This window comes from Callorhinus ursinus, unplaced genomic scaffold, assembly GCF_003265705.2.
Source record: "Callorhinus ursinus isolate GAN/ISIS: 27379988/994484 unplaced genomic scaffold, GSC_fseal_2.0 scaffold74, whole genome shotgun sequence".
In the NCBI taxonomy this organism is placed as follows: domain Eukaryota; kingdom Metazoa; phylum Chordata; class Mammalia; order Carnivora; family Otariidae; genus Callorhinus; species Callorhinus ursinus.
The window spans coordinates 3,313,166-3,326,968 of record NW_027397136.1 but is presented as its reverse complement, the minus strand read 5'-3'; the positions used below and the strand labels follow the sequence as shown (position 1 = coordinate 3,326,968).

The 13,803-nt window shown below is 55.5% G+C and overlaps 1 protein-coding gene across 2 annotated transcripts in view; it reads left to right on the top strand.

Annotated features, from left to right (window-relative positions):
* B4GALNT3 (beta-1,4-N-acetyl-galactosaminyltransferase 3) overlaps positions 1-11,036 on the top strand; it is a 94,884-nt gene extending 83,848 nt beyond the window's left edge. The window contains exons 10-20 of one of the 2 annotated variants that reach the window (XM_025851832.2): positions 1,363-1,506; positions 2,455-2,564; positions 3,526-3,626; positions 3,882-3,943; positions 4,620-5,409; positions 6,709-7,028; positions 7,685-7,838; positions 8,089-8,161; positions 8,561-8,714; positions 9,308-9,434; positions 10,880-11,036. In XM_025851832.2, coding sequence (XP_025707617.1) covers positions 1,363-1,506; positions 2,455-2,564; positions 3,526-3,626; positions 3,882-3,943; positions 4,620-5,409; positions 6,709-7,028; positions 7,685-7,838; positions 8,089-8,161; positions 8,561-8,714; positions 9,308-9,434; positions 10,880-10,988 — 2,144 coding nt within the window. In that variant the 3' untranslated portion in view covers positions 10,989-11,036. Of the gene's footprint in view, positions 1-1,362; positions 1,507-2,454; positions 2,565-3,525; positions 3,627-3,881; positions 3,944-4,619; positions 5,410-6,708; positions 7,029-7,684; positions 7,839-8,088; positions 8,162-8,560; positions 8,715-9,307; positions 9,435-10,879 lie in introns of those variants that run through there. The other variant, XR_012376476.1, reaches the window with a different exon arrangement.
* The last annotated feature ends 2,767 nt before the right edge of the window (positions 11,037-13,803 follow it).

The window sequence follows — 13,803 nt, the reverse complement described above, 5'->3', positions numbered from 1 at the left end:
CACCCAGAGACCACGAGGCTCACTCCAGATGAAACACCTCTGAGTGAGATCAGTTTCCTATTTCACAGTTGAGGGTCCCATGGTTCTTTGCAAAGCCATGACCAGAGCTGAAGAAACTTTCTCACCTGCTTTAGATTTGCAGTAAACGAACTCTTCAGTCGTACTATGTATTGCTCATGATTTCCTATGCATCCGCAGGCCCCACTGAGACATCACCGGCGGGCAAGGGGGGGCCACGTGCGCCCGCGTGTAGGAAGAGTAGGCAGGGCCAGAGGGAGGAAGGGAAAGCTGAGTGCTGGGAGGAGACTGGGAAGGCAGTGGAAAGTGTGAGAGAGACGAGGAGGGCGGGGTGGGGCCGGCCGGGGAGGCAGCGTGGCAGTAGCAGCACAGGTAAGGGGCGGTTGATGGTGAGCGAAGCTAGAGACCACAAGGTCAAGGCAGAAGGGGCAGGTCGTGAGCTGCTAAGTTGGTGCAAGAGGAAGAAGGGAGAGCTGGAGCCCATAGATGCAATGTGAAACGAGAGGAAAGAGGCCCATAATAAACTTCAGGGAAGAAACTAGTAAGATGAGCCAGAGGTAACCAGCCCCAAGTATAGAAGGAGAGCTCCACCTGGGGCTGAAGACAGATGAATCCAGACAGCAGGGAGCAACCAGGGCAGTGAGAAAAGGGGAGGGGGAGGCCTGGCCCACTTGGAGGGGAGAATACTAGCCTGGGGGTGATGGAGGGGGCAAGGTGGCGCCCTGCCGTGGTCCACCTTGCTGGCTTGTCTGTCTGAGACGCAGCATAACCTGGAGGCTGAGACTACACTGACCAGGTTCAGATTCAGCTTTGCCACTGACCAGTTGTGTGATCTTCGGCAAATGACTTAGATTCTCGTTGCCAAAGCTCCTAGTCTGTAAAGTAGGAATAGTCACTAAACACCTAAGGTATACAGTGCTTATGGAGATGAAGTGGTTTGATATTTATAAGATGCTTAGAACAGTGCCTGGCTGGTTATTTAGTAAGTGCTCTGTACATGTTTGTGAGATAAATGAAGCAGACCTAAATGACAGATTTCCAGCAGAGAGCAGTAACACATTTGAGGAAGTAGTGTCTTTTTCCAATTTACACAAAGTTGTGGTGTGTGGTAGCCATGAGGCTGGTAGAGTGGGTCCAAAGGAGATCAGTAGCTGAGCCCACAACTTGTGAGAGGGCAGAGCTAGAGGGGAGTGGGGTCATGCACACCCCATATACTGTCCCTGGGGGGGAGGGTACAAAAGCCTGGGCTCTGGCTCTGCCTGGCCTCTCAGAGGGGCAGGGGCCTGGGTTCTGGGTTTGCTCTAGGACCCACAGCTGCTTCTGTTCTTTCCTCCCTGGGCCCAGGTGAGACAGTCCTAAGGATGGATGACGTGGGCCATATCCCTCAGACAGCAGCCAGCCATGCAGGCTCCCGAGACTCTCTTCCCAGAGAGGAGCTGCCCCTTGCAGACATGCTGCGGCCCGACCCTCGAGACACCCTCTATCGAGGTAAAGCCTTGGCTGCACACATCTCATCCAGTCTGGGGACCATACACTGCCATGGGTGTTAGTAGAGGAGACTCCGCGGACTTGTCACTTCTACCACAGTATTCCAAAGTCAGAGAATCTCGCTTTTCCCTTAGGAGTGTAAAATATAATATGCGTACAGAAAAGTACAAAAATATTTATGTGCAGTTTTACAGTTCTACAAATCATTACACAGCAAACATTGGGTAACCACCTCCCAGGACAGGAAGTAGAACTAGAGCCCAGAAATCCTGTACGTGTCCCTCCACAATCACATATATCATAGTTTTCTACTGGATCCCAACTCTTCTTTTTTTTTTTTTTTTTAAGATTTATTTATTTATTTATTCATGGGTGGGGGGGGGAGCAGAGGGAGAAGCAGGCTCCCAAGGAGTAGGGAGCCCAATGCGGGACTCGATCCCAGGACCCTGGGATCATGACCCGAGCCGAAGGCAGATGCTTAACCATCTGAGCCACCCAGGCGCCCTAGGTGTTGGAGTCTTAAATTCATGGGAGCATTTACATTTTAAAAGATGAGAGAGCCCCAATCCCCACAACAACTGGATGGAAATTCAGTTATTGGCCCTGAGCTAGGATGAGATTCGGTGGCCTCCTGGATGTTTCTAAACCTTTACTGAGGCTAGCCCTCTACAGCAGTCCCCACGCCATGAACCGGGGACTGCGGCCGAATCCTTGGCCTCCAAGGCTCCTTGAATGCACCCACCCCAGAAGAGTGGTGCCAGCCTTAGTTTGGCAACCTCAGCTCATGCACTTGGACTGCCCGTGGCTGCTATGAGTGAATACAAAAAGGTGCCTGCTCAGAGCAGAGGCCTTCGGCCCTCCCCCTCAGCCGAGAGCCTTTGTGCCTCGAAGCCAGCCCGTTCCAGGCTCCCGTCCCCACCCTCATCCCTCTTCCTTTACTGTCCTCAGTGCCTCTGATCCCCAAGACTCATCTCCGCCACGTCCTGCCCGATTGTCCCTATAAACCCAGCTACCTGGTGGATGGGCTCCCCCTGCAGCGCTACCAGGGACTCCGCTTTGTAAGTCTGGGGGCTGGGCAGTGGGGGCTTGCAGCCTGTGGCTGAGATAGAGGGGTGCCGGGCCTGACTCTTCCTCCTCCCCATGCCACATAGCAGCAGACAGGACGGTCTCACAGGTCCATGGGCTGGGTGAACTTGCGTTCCACGTTGCCCATGGCCCAGTGGACTGCCTTATAAACCTTGAGAAGAAATGCTCGGCTTTAGGAAGAACTCCAACTCCAGCTCTGCCACAGTGATGACGGTGATGGGAGGTGGACTGGCCTGAGGCTTCTTATACGCTCAGCTCCTTTAGCCACACACCCTGTCCTACCTGGGTTGTCCTACCTGGCGACCAGCCAGCAGTACTTCTTAAAACTCATAGATGAGGCCCTGGGGAAAGTTAACTGTGGAGGGGAGGTTAGCTCTAGAGAACCTATAGCCCAGGTGGAAACTGCAGAGGCAGAAGGCACACTATATATCCAGATCTAGAAACGATTAGGAGAGTGCTCAAGGCAGGAAGAAGTGGCCAGGAGTCATCCTCTGGGTGGAGAATGGGTGGGGTCTAACTGGGAAATTGGTTGGTGGCATTGCCTGAAGCTGTAAGGAGGGCAGGAAGCAGTGGAGTGGGTAACAAAAGGGGGCTTGTCCCAGGGCCGTGGGAGGTTGCAGGTGAAGGTTTGGAAGTGGCAGGAGGAGGAGAGAATGGTGCTGGCTGCAGCTGGGGAGAGCGAGGTGAGGAGCGCACTGGGAAGCTTGAGTCCGGGGTTGCATTTGGTCCAGAGAGTCCAGGAGAGGAGGCCTGAAGAGTGGAATGGAATCCCGGTCTGCGGAACAAATGTTTTCATCCGAAGCTCAAAGCAGCCCTTCTCCCATCACCGTGAGCCCTGTGTGGGCCCAGCCAGGCACAGGCTTCACCCTGGTCGGCTGATTTCTTACTGAGATCCCACCCTCTCATTACTGCTGCTGCTTTCTTTGCCTCCAGGTGCATCTGTCCTTCGTTTACCCAAATGACTATACCCGCCTGAGCCACATGGAGACACATAATAAATGCTTCTACCAGGAAAACTCGTACTACCAGGACCAGTGAGTGACACTGAATGGGGCAAGAGAATGGCCTTACAGAGGGGCTCCGCGGGACTAGAAGGGTGGCAAACGCCCTTCCAGCCCGAGGAGTCTTGGTCTTTCCCAGGCACGCCATATGCTCACAGACACACATACACACTCCTGCCCTCCAGACTGGGGCATGACTCCGTACTGCTGCTGGCCCTTCCCCCAGAGCCTCACGTGCTAGCCTATGGGGGCCCTGGGTGCCAGTCTGCCTTTCCCGTCCTCCTGCAGGTTCAGCTTTCAGGAGTACATCAAGATTGACCAGCCTGAGAAGCAGGGGCCGGAGCATCCAGGTAACAGAGTAACAGCTGAGGCTTCCGGGCCAGGCTGGGAGGGATGAGCATGGTCTGTTTCTAGAGGAAGTTCAGACCAGGCCAGCCCTGCCCCTGAGGAGCTTAAAATCCGAACCACACAGCCCCCCCGCCCCCACACCCAAAGGAGGAGAGAGTGGTACTCCTTCCTTTTCCATCCCAGGCACATGTGGAAAGTGACGCTGTTTTTAACAGTGTGCTGCAGTCAGCTGGAGGAGAGTTAGAGCCCCAGGGGAGATTGCTTGGACTGCTGGAGGGATCGCTCTCCCTGGCACGTTACTGGGGAAGTTCTTCTGAGAGAAGCACTGTCGTCCTGTGGCCTTTCTTCTAGAGGGATTAGGGCATGCCGGGGCCATTTGTTGGGCCCCGTGTGTGCCAGGCACCTGCTAGGCACTTTGGGTATTTTATATCACTCCATCTTCACGACAGCCCTAAGGAAGATGCATGATTATTCCCTTTATGCAAAAGAAGAAACTGGGGTTAGTTAGAGGTTGGTAACTTGCCCAAGGTCCCACAGTAAGCCTGTGGCAGAGCCCGGGTGCAATCCCCATCTGACACTCGTTGGGTGTCATTCATAGGACCAACCGCTGTCTTATCTATCTTGTTTGGGAAAGTTGGAAACTCTGATGTGAGGAATGGTGGTTGTTATTAACAACAGGTTTTGAGGAAAGCCTTCTAGAAGAATCCCAGTATGGAGAAGCAGCAGAGGAGACCCTTGCCTCCAATGTCCAGAATGCCAGGATGCCAGAGGGAAGACAAGTGCCTACCTTTCCCCCCGGGCAGGATGTCACTGACTACCACCTCCGGAGCCTGCGAAAGCTCCTAGCTCAGCCCCGGGAGGGTCTGCTGGCAGCGTTTTCCAAGCAGAACTCCACAGCTCCTTTCCCTGGGAGGACCAGCGATGTCCCAGTCCAGCAACCAGAGAAGAGGGAGCGAAGACCTAGCCCCGAGCCCAGCCAAGATCCACCTCACTCTGAGAAGTGGCCCCCGGGGCATCCGACGGGGCAAGTGCCTGCTGTCAAGGGGCCGAGGCCCAGTAGTGGCCGTCCCAGGAAGACACTAGGGCAGTCCCAGTGGCTGAATCAAGTTGAGACATATATCGCAGAGCAGAGAAGGGGAGACAGGATGGAGCCCGCAGCCCCCGGGAGGGGTTGGCATGGTGAGGAAGACATCGTGGTTGCTGCAGGCCAGGAAGGGCGGATGGAGGGAGAAGAGGGGGACGAAGACGAGGAAGAGGAAATGAGTGAGGTATTCGAGTACGTGCCCGCGTTTGACCCAGTGGTAAACTGGGACCAGACCTTCAGTGCTCGCAACCTTGACTTCCAAGCCCTGCGGACCGACTGGATCGATCTGAACTGTAACACATCTGGCAACCTGCTGCTTCCAGAGCAGGAGGCTCTCGAGGTCACACGGGTCTTCCTGAAGAAGCTCAACCAGAGGAGCCGGGGGTAAGGTAAAGGGCTCTCCTGGGACCGGGGCTGGGGCACAGCAGCCAGCTGGCCTGGGGGCAGGAACCTGGGGGCTGTTGCCCGTTCCCCTGCTGCAGGCTCCCTGGACGATCACACGCCTGGGACCCCCTGTTCCTGAGAATGAGCTCTACCTGTCAGGTCTTTGTCCACCCTTGGGCAAGGTTCTGACATCCCTTGGCACCTGGCCTGGGACGTGTGTTGAGCACCGGGAAGGCTTGGTAGATGGGGTCCCCTTTCTCAGGGAAGGAGCTAGTAGTAAAGGGATAGCACGGGCAAAACTGAGACTAAAAGAGATAAGACCCCAGCGTGGGCTGGAAGGGCTAGGGCAAAAAGCAGGGCCTGGCTTCTTTGTTTTCGCATTCATTCATTTAACCCATCAACATTCTTATAATTGAGATACAATTCACATAACATTCAATGTACCATTTTAGAGTGTATGGTTTTAGAGTGTACATTTTGGTGGTTTTAGGCATACTCATAATGTTGTGCAACCATCATCTGATTCCAGAACGTTTTCATCACTTTTAAAAGGACCCCCATACCTGTTAGTATTACTTCCATTTCTTCCTTCTCTAGGTCCCTAGCAACCACTGCTTGACTTTCTCCCACTATAGATTGACCTATAATAATCATTTCATGCAAATGGAGTTACATTTCGTGTAAATGTAGTATGTGGCCTTTTGTCTCTGGCTTCTTTTACTTAGTAAAGCATTTTCAAGGCTTCGCCATGTTGTAGAATGTATTGAGTGCTTCATTCCTTTGTACTGCTGTATAATATTCCATGATCCTGAGTTCTAACCAATCTAACCAATTTCTCTAATAACCCATCGTGTGTTATGGACTGTGAGGGAGTAGAATATTTTATTAACGAGGGTCAGTTTCTGAAGGAAACACGTTCACCTCATATACTTAGGATCTTAGAGCTATAACAGACTTTAGAGCAGGTCAGTAGGTACATTTTTAAAGATGGAGGCAGTGAACACTAGAGATTAAACATCTGGTGGAAGCATCTTCCTTCTTTCCTTCCTCCCTCCCTCCCTCCCTCCCTCCCTCCCTTCCAGCTCTGCACCCAACGTGGGGCACAACCCTGAGATCAAGAGTCACGTGCTCTACTGACTGAGCCAGCCAGGGGCCCCTGCTGTCAGCATCTTAGCCAATGGCAACACTAGGACAAAAATCAGGGTCTCCTGACCTCTGACCTCACAGGCTTCTACGTATCATGTTACCCCCCACAGTGGGGGAAGGAGTTACTCAAGCTGCCCACCCTTTCTGCCACAGGAAGTACCAGCTACAGCGCATTGTGAATGTGGAGAAGCGCCAGGACCAGCTACGTGGAGGTCGCTACCTCCTGGAGCTTGAGCTGCTGGAACAAGGCCAGCGCCCAGTGCGGCTCTCCGAGTATGTGTCTACTCGAGGCTGGCAGGGCATCGATCCAGCTGGTGGGGAAGAGGTCGAGGCCCGGAACCTGCAGGGCCTGGTTTGGGACTCACACAACCGTCGGAGACATGTCTTGAATGTCCGGGCCCCAGAGCCCAAACTGTGTTGGCCCCAGGGCTTCTCCTGGAATCACCGAGCCGTGGTCCACTTCGTTGTGCCTGGTGAGCCTCAAGCTGAGCCCGGCCATTATTAGCAGAGTGGGGATCCAGCAGCACCCAGGTCACTGCTCACTGATGTGATCTCACGAGAACCCGTGGGAGAGGCCACTCAACAGTCGAGGACCCGAGGTCACATGGCTGAGCGTTGCGGTTGGCAGAGATGCCAACTCGTAGGCCACGTGCTCCCTGTTGCGCCAGGTTTCAGGGTGGGGGGCCATCATCGTACCGGGGTTTGCAACTGCTCTGGGGAACGAGACATAGAGTGGCTTAGCTGGTTTCTGTAGTGGGAAGGAGGAGCATGGAGCAGATGTGTGTAACCATGGGCTGGGACAGGAGAGCAAGAGTGCTAGTAGGAGGGGCAGATAATGGGGTTTGAGTGTGAGAGCACAGTCGGGTCACTCCGAGAGAACTGAGGACGAGCCCCGGTCCCAGACCTTCCCGTGAGGCACTGCCCGGAGGCTCTGTGGGTGCCAGGGTGCAGAGGCCCCTTTCACGGGTCCGCTGTCCCTCTGCCTTCGGCCGCCCCCCCCCCGCCGCTGCATTGCTGGTGGGTCCGCAGCGGCAGAGGTCTGCTGGGGCCCCAACTCGTGTGGGAGCTGGTAGTGGGGCTGCCTTTTTCAGTGTTACCGCTTCTTTCTTCCCGTTGCCCACTGCGGTAGTAAAGAACCAGGCGCGCTGGGTGCAGCAGTTCATCAGGGACATGGAAAAGCTATTCCAGGCCACCGGTGACCCACACTTCAATATCATCATCACTGACTACAGCAGTGAGGACATGGACATCGAGATGGCCTTAAAGAGGTCCAAGCTGCGGAGGTGAGGAGGCTCCCCGGCCGGAGCGTGGCCAGAGCCACCCGCTTTCTAGAGTCCTGGGACTGCTGGGGGCTGGGCAGAGCCCGAAGTCCCACCTGGCTTTCCTGAGTCCCGCTGTCTGGCTTTCTCCAGACGACTCACCTGCACGCATCCTAGGAGCACACATCACCTTCCTCCGGGCCCGCCGGCATCCTCCAGGACCACTGCCGCCGAGCCCTCATATTCTGCCCCCTCTCCTCTCCTCTCCCTGCAGCTACCAGTATGTGAAACTGAGTGGAAACTTCGAGCGCTCGGCTGGGCTTCAGGCTGGCATAGACCTGGTGAAGGTAATAGCCTGGGAGAGGCTTGGGAGCCACGGTTACAGACTGGTTAAGAGGTGGAGACATCTGGGATGTGTGAGGTGGCCGGCTCCTCAGGGAGGAAGGAATGAGGACATGGAGGTCCTCTCTGCTGCAGGATGGATGCCAGGGTGGGGCTGAGCAAATGACCATGGAGCATTTGTCCAGAGGCCTTGCCATCCATAAAGGGTGAAGGAGAGGTGTCAGAATTCATTCTCCTGACTCTGACTACTGCGCTCTGGTGCCCAGTACTGTGGAAATCTGCCCAGCAGTTTGTTTTGTGGAAGTTTGTCCATCACGTGAGTGGGAAGGAGCCTGAGGATTGTCCTTGGGAGTGGCCTGACCCTGGTCTGTGGGGTCTGCTGACCCTCCTTGATGTGTCCTCAGGACCCGCACAGCATCATCTTCCTCTGTGACCTCCACATCCACTTCCCAGCTGGAGTCATCGATAGCATCCGGAAGCACTGTGTGGAGGGCAAGATGGCCTTTGCCCCCGTGGTGATGAGGCTGCATTGCGGGGCCACCCCCCAGTGGCCTGAGGGTGAGCCCTGCCTTGGGCTAGGGCGGGTAGGAAAGCCCTCTCTGGCCTTGGTTCTTCACCCCAGAGCTGGAAGCAGCCGTGTCTACCGTGGCAGCCTCCCTCTTCCCCCTGCTCCTTCTGCCCACCCAGACAGCCCACCAGAGAGGTGCCCAAGGGCTGTGCTCACAGCCACGGCAGCAGCAACGGTGAACATGTCCTCCCCACCTTCTCTTCATTCAGTCATATTTACTGTGTGCCAGATTCTGTGCCCTGTGCAGATAGAAAAATGGAAAGACAGGCCCTCTGCCTCTGGAGAGGGAAGCAGACACAGAAAGCATGCTCAGCTGTGTCCCCAGTGGCTGCCGTTGTGAGATCCTGTTGTAGGGCCTGTAGTCCCCTCCTGGTAGGATCGCAGCTTCCATCAGACCCTGACCTGAGTGCGGGGGGGGCTTCCACCCAGAACAGGCAGGGACTTGTTCACATGAGACAGTTTTCAGCATCAGACACCCCGTCCCCTGTCTTTCAGAGAAGGCTCTGGGAATGCAGCCTAGCAGCCTTCGTTGCTTCCTCCTGGCCCCTGGCTCATCTCATGGGGGCTTCTTGTCTGGCCACAGGCTACTGGGAGGTGAATGGGTTTGGACTGCTCGGCATCTACAAGTCGGACCTGGACAGAATCGGCGGCATGAACACCAAGGAGTTCCGAGACCGCTGGGGCGGGGAAGACTGGGAGCTGCTGGACAGGTGACTTGGGCAGGAGGGTGTCTGAGAGGGGCGACGGGGTGAGAGCAGGGCTAGACCAGCCGAGGCCGGGCCCGCGGGGCAGCAGATTGCTGACCACTGGACTCAGAGGAAACCCTGCCACTCACGGGGGGCTCATATTACTCGCCTGGCCGAAATGCAGTTTGTGCGTTTATTAGAAGGGGGATGATCTTGCCTCCGCCTATGTCACAGGGTTGGCCTGGAGAGCAGAGTGCATGGTGGGCTGTCAGGGTAAAGCAAAAGCCAGTGACTGTACGCACGTAAGTGCTGATGCTCTCAGCGCAAGCCCGGTGCCATGGAGAATACGATATATGGCTACGTTCTCCCAGATCGGAGCCTTCCACCCCTGCACCGCTGCCTGGCAGGGAAGCTGAGGCTGGGGCATGGACAAGAGAGACAGTTAAAGGGTCAGGAAAGACTTGGGGGCCAGCAAAAGAGACAGTGTGTGGGTCATTAAAGAGCAGTAAGATATCCAGGAGGTCCTGGGGCCCTGGAAGCCCAGGAGAAGGGAGTTTCAAGGAGCAGGAAATAGTCCCTGGGAAGAAGGAGAGAGGAGAGCCCAGGACAGGCCACAGACTTGGCAAGCGGTGGATGAGGGTGTTGAGGCAGGAGTGGGCAGGCCGGGAGGTGGTGGTGGTGAGGGAGGGTGGTGAGGGAGCCGGAGCTGTTGGTACGAGATTCCTCTTTCAAGAAATTTACTTTTTTTTTTTTTTTTTAAGATTTTATTTATTTATTTGAGAGAGAGAGAATGAGAGATAGAGAGCACGAGAGGGAGAGGGTCAGAGGGAGAAGCAGACTCCCCGCTGAGCAGGGAGCCCGACGCGGGACTTGATCCCGGGACTCCAGGATCATGACCTGAGCCGAAGGCAGCCGCCTAACCAACTGAGCCACCCAGGCGCCCCAAGAAATTTACTTTTTTTAAAAAAGAAATTTGCTGCCACGAGGGGCTCCTGGCTGGCTCAGTTGAGAGAGCCTGCAGCTCTTGATCTCGGGGTCGTGAGTTCGAGCCCCACATTTGGGGGTAGAGCTTTTTTAATAAGTAAAAGTTACAGAAGAAAGAAATTTGTTGCCAAGAGAAGGGGAGGGAGAGGACGATAACTTGAGATTTGGGTTGAAGGGGATGGGGCAGAAGAGAGAAAGGGAGAAAGACATCGAAGGAAGAAAGGACCAGGGTCAACTGCGTATCGTTCTCCTCTCTCTAAAGACTGGCCGACTGAGGCTCTGAAAGGTGACATGCGTTACACGGTATAGGGCTGGGATTCAAACCCAGGCTGGCTGGCTCCGAAGCCCACGTTCCGTGCGCCGTGGCCTCCTCCCGTGCTCCATGGGGGTAAACAGAGGAAGACGGGGGGTGACGTAGACGTGGGAGGTGGGGTCCCCAGTTGCCTCTTATGCTTCTGTTACTTACCCTCCCCCTCCCCATGCAGGATCCTCCAAGCGGGCCTGGAAGTGGAACGGCTCTCCCTCAGGAATTTCTTCCATCACTTCCATTCCAAGCGAGGCATGTGGAACCGCCGTCAGATGAAGATGCCGTGATCCCGAGGGGCGGCCCGCTGGACTGACCGCTTCCCGCTCCCTGACTTGCACTGGCTTCCCAGTGCCCCTGCTCGCCGCTGAGGAGGAGCAGGCGGTGGCGGGGAGAAGCCATGGCTGGGCCCCGAGAGGCCTCAAAGCGAACGGCATCACTCCACCCGGAGCTGTCGCCTCACACAGACGGCTGCCAAGGCCCCTCTCTCTACTCTGGGGGCCGCTGAAGGGAGGACCTTGGGAGAGGGACGGCCGGGAGGGGCCGTTCACTCAGTTGACAGAGATGGGCCGGCGCCTGGCAAAGGTGGCACAGTTCAGTCAAGGAAGGAAAGACCTGTTTGCATGCTCCCGACCTATCTGTGAGGTGCATTCAGCATCCCCTCCAGCTCCTCCCGGGGAGTAGTGACCACGACCTGGAAACCCTTCTCTTGGACCTATTTTATTGGGGTTTTTATTTTTCTAACAGAAAACCAAAACTGTACCAGTCCAGACCCAGCCTTGACTGTGAGAGTCATGAGGATGAGAATGGAGTCATGCAGTTAGGGCATGTCCCCATCTACGTACCTCAGACTTGCTCCTGTGTAGTGCTACGTGTCCCTCGGTACTTGACCCGGCAGCTGATTTATAACCAGAGGAGCTGGCACCGCGTGGATCCGTTCTCAGCTTTATTCCCAGCCCGTGCCTTCCAGAGACACGCGTATCTCTCCCAGGGAGCCACTGAACAGCCGGCGGTGCTAACTCCAGCCTGACTGGAAGTACAGACTGGCGTCATCTTCACAATGCCCCCGCGGGGTTGGGCAACAGAGCTGGCGGGCAGTGGGCTCGTCATCCCCCAGTGACTGGCGTAGAGGCGGTGCAGGACGGGCATGGTGGAGGAGGAGGGAGGGCAAGCCCCCGGCCCGGCCCACCTGTAGGCTAAAGCCTTGGCGGAGAACATGAAGCAGAGAGGAAAGAGGATGGAGATGTAAGAAAGCCTTGGGCTTAGACGGGAACAGGGGTTGCCATCCAGCAGGAAGGGAGGAAAGGGAAGTGGAAACTTAAGGCCTCACAGCCCCGCTGTCCCACAGACTTGGCCTCCTGCAGGGAGATCCCCAGCCCCATCCTGCCCGGAAGAAGAGGAAGGGGTGTAGACAAGACAGAGGAATAAGGAACAGGGTGGGAAGGGGCAGGGCCGTGGGTTTGGGTAGGTAAGGGCATCACCCTGAGATCTCTTCCCCAATTGGAGGGGAGTGGGGCCAGGAGGAACTGGAAAGTGGAGCCATTTCAGGGAAGGTAGCCCTTGCCCTTGTAGTCTCTGGCCACCCTCCCTGACACCTGATGATCACGCACTTAATCTTGCACTAAAAATCCCCAGGTGCCTTTGGGGCTGGGGATCTTTACGCCGCCGCTGCTGAATTGACCAATGGTGCATTGGACGCTGGCTCTGGCGCTCCAGCATCCAGCGAAGGAGGGGAGCACGGGGCTCCCCGCTGTGAGGAAGCACTCACGGGGGTGCGGCAGGGCCTGGGAGGCCAGTTGAGCCCAGGCTCCATGCTGTGATAGAGTCCAAGTCACAGCATTTGGAGCTTCAGCGTCTACCCAGTGGGCCCTGCATACGCCAAGAGCACACGCTTGGCATTTAGGAGAATGGAGCCCATTGAGAACCTTCTGGGGGTTGAAGAGAACCCTTGCTCCACTCTTAAGAAATCAGGAAGGACAAAGACTTTCCAGTTAATGGGCTGTGGCTTCTGGATTCCATACCTGCCCCTTGGGCCCTTGCTCAGGCCCACCACCTTTGGGAAAGGGCTGTAGGGAATAGGTGAGAGCTACAGTTGGCTGGCTGGGGTGCTGGCTTGCTTTCTGGGGCCACTGTCACCCTTGGCCGTGGTACTGGTAGGCCCAAGCCAACCCAAACAGCTCTGCCACCTCTATCCTCTTAATGACAGGAGCCAACCCAGCCTACCCTGCCCTGCTCACGGCTCCTCTGACCCTGGCCAGTGCCTGCCTTCGTTTGTTAAACTTCCACACCATCTGCCTTAAGGGGGGAGGGCCTAGTATGGACCCTACCTTGTGGGAAATGGGGGGGGGGGGGGGGAGGGAAATCATTAAATACAGCATCTTCTTAGAAAATAAAGTGGCTCATGTGTTTTCCTCATCTCCCATAAAGATGGGAGAGGGGTGGGCTGAGGACCTAGGTTTCGCATCTCTGTCCCTCAGTTGTCAGGCCTCTGATGGATGTGCCAAGGACCCTCCCACACCACCCTCCACCATTTACCATTCGTTTCGTGCCTGCCCTGTGGGGAGCTACCTAAGGAGTTCACCGTCTGAGAGCAGACGGGCATTTTCTGCTCAGCAGGTTAGTGCAGATTGGTGGTTCCAGTAGAGAAGGGTTGATGGAAGCGCTGGGGGAAGAAAGCTAGACACAGGGCCAGGATAGTTTGTGGAGCAGTGGTAAAGTAGGAGACAATCTAAAAATCATTTCTGTTAGAGCTAGGGATGCCCGGTTGATGCTTTACAGGTACAAATTTATCTTCCTCGTTCTATTTGGCCAAGGCAAAGATCAAAATGAGTTTGTATGCCTTACACATGCCTAAGGGAAGGTGCTAATTTGAAAGCTAGGATAGGTTTATGACAGGTTCTCAAAAAGGATTGTGCATATACATGGATCAATCCAGAATTGACTAATCTGCCATTGATGTAGCAGATGGTAATTAGCTCAAGGCATATGGAGCCAAGAAAGTTGACTCAGAGCAGGACCTAGAGGAGAGGCAGTCAAGCCTTTTCCAGAACACAGCTGGAGAGGGCATCCAGAGTGCAGCCCGGATGCATAAATATTGACTCATAG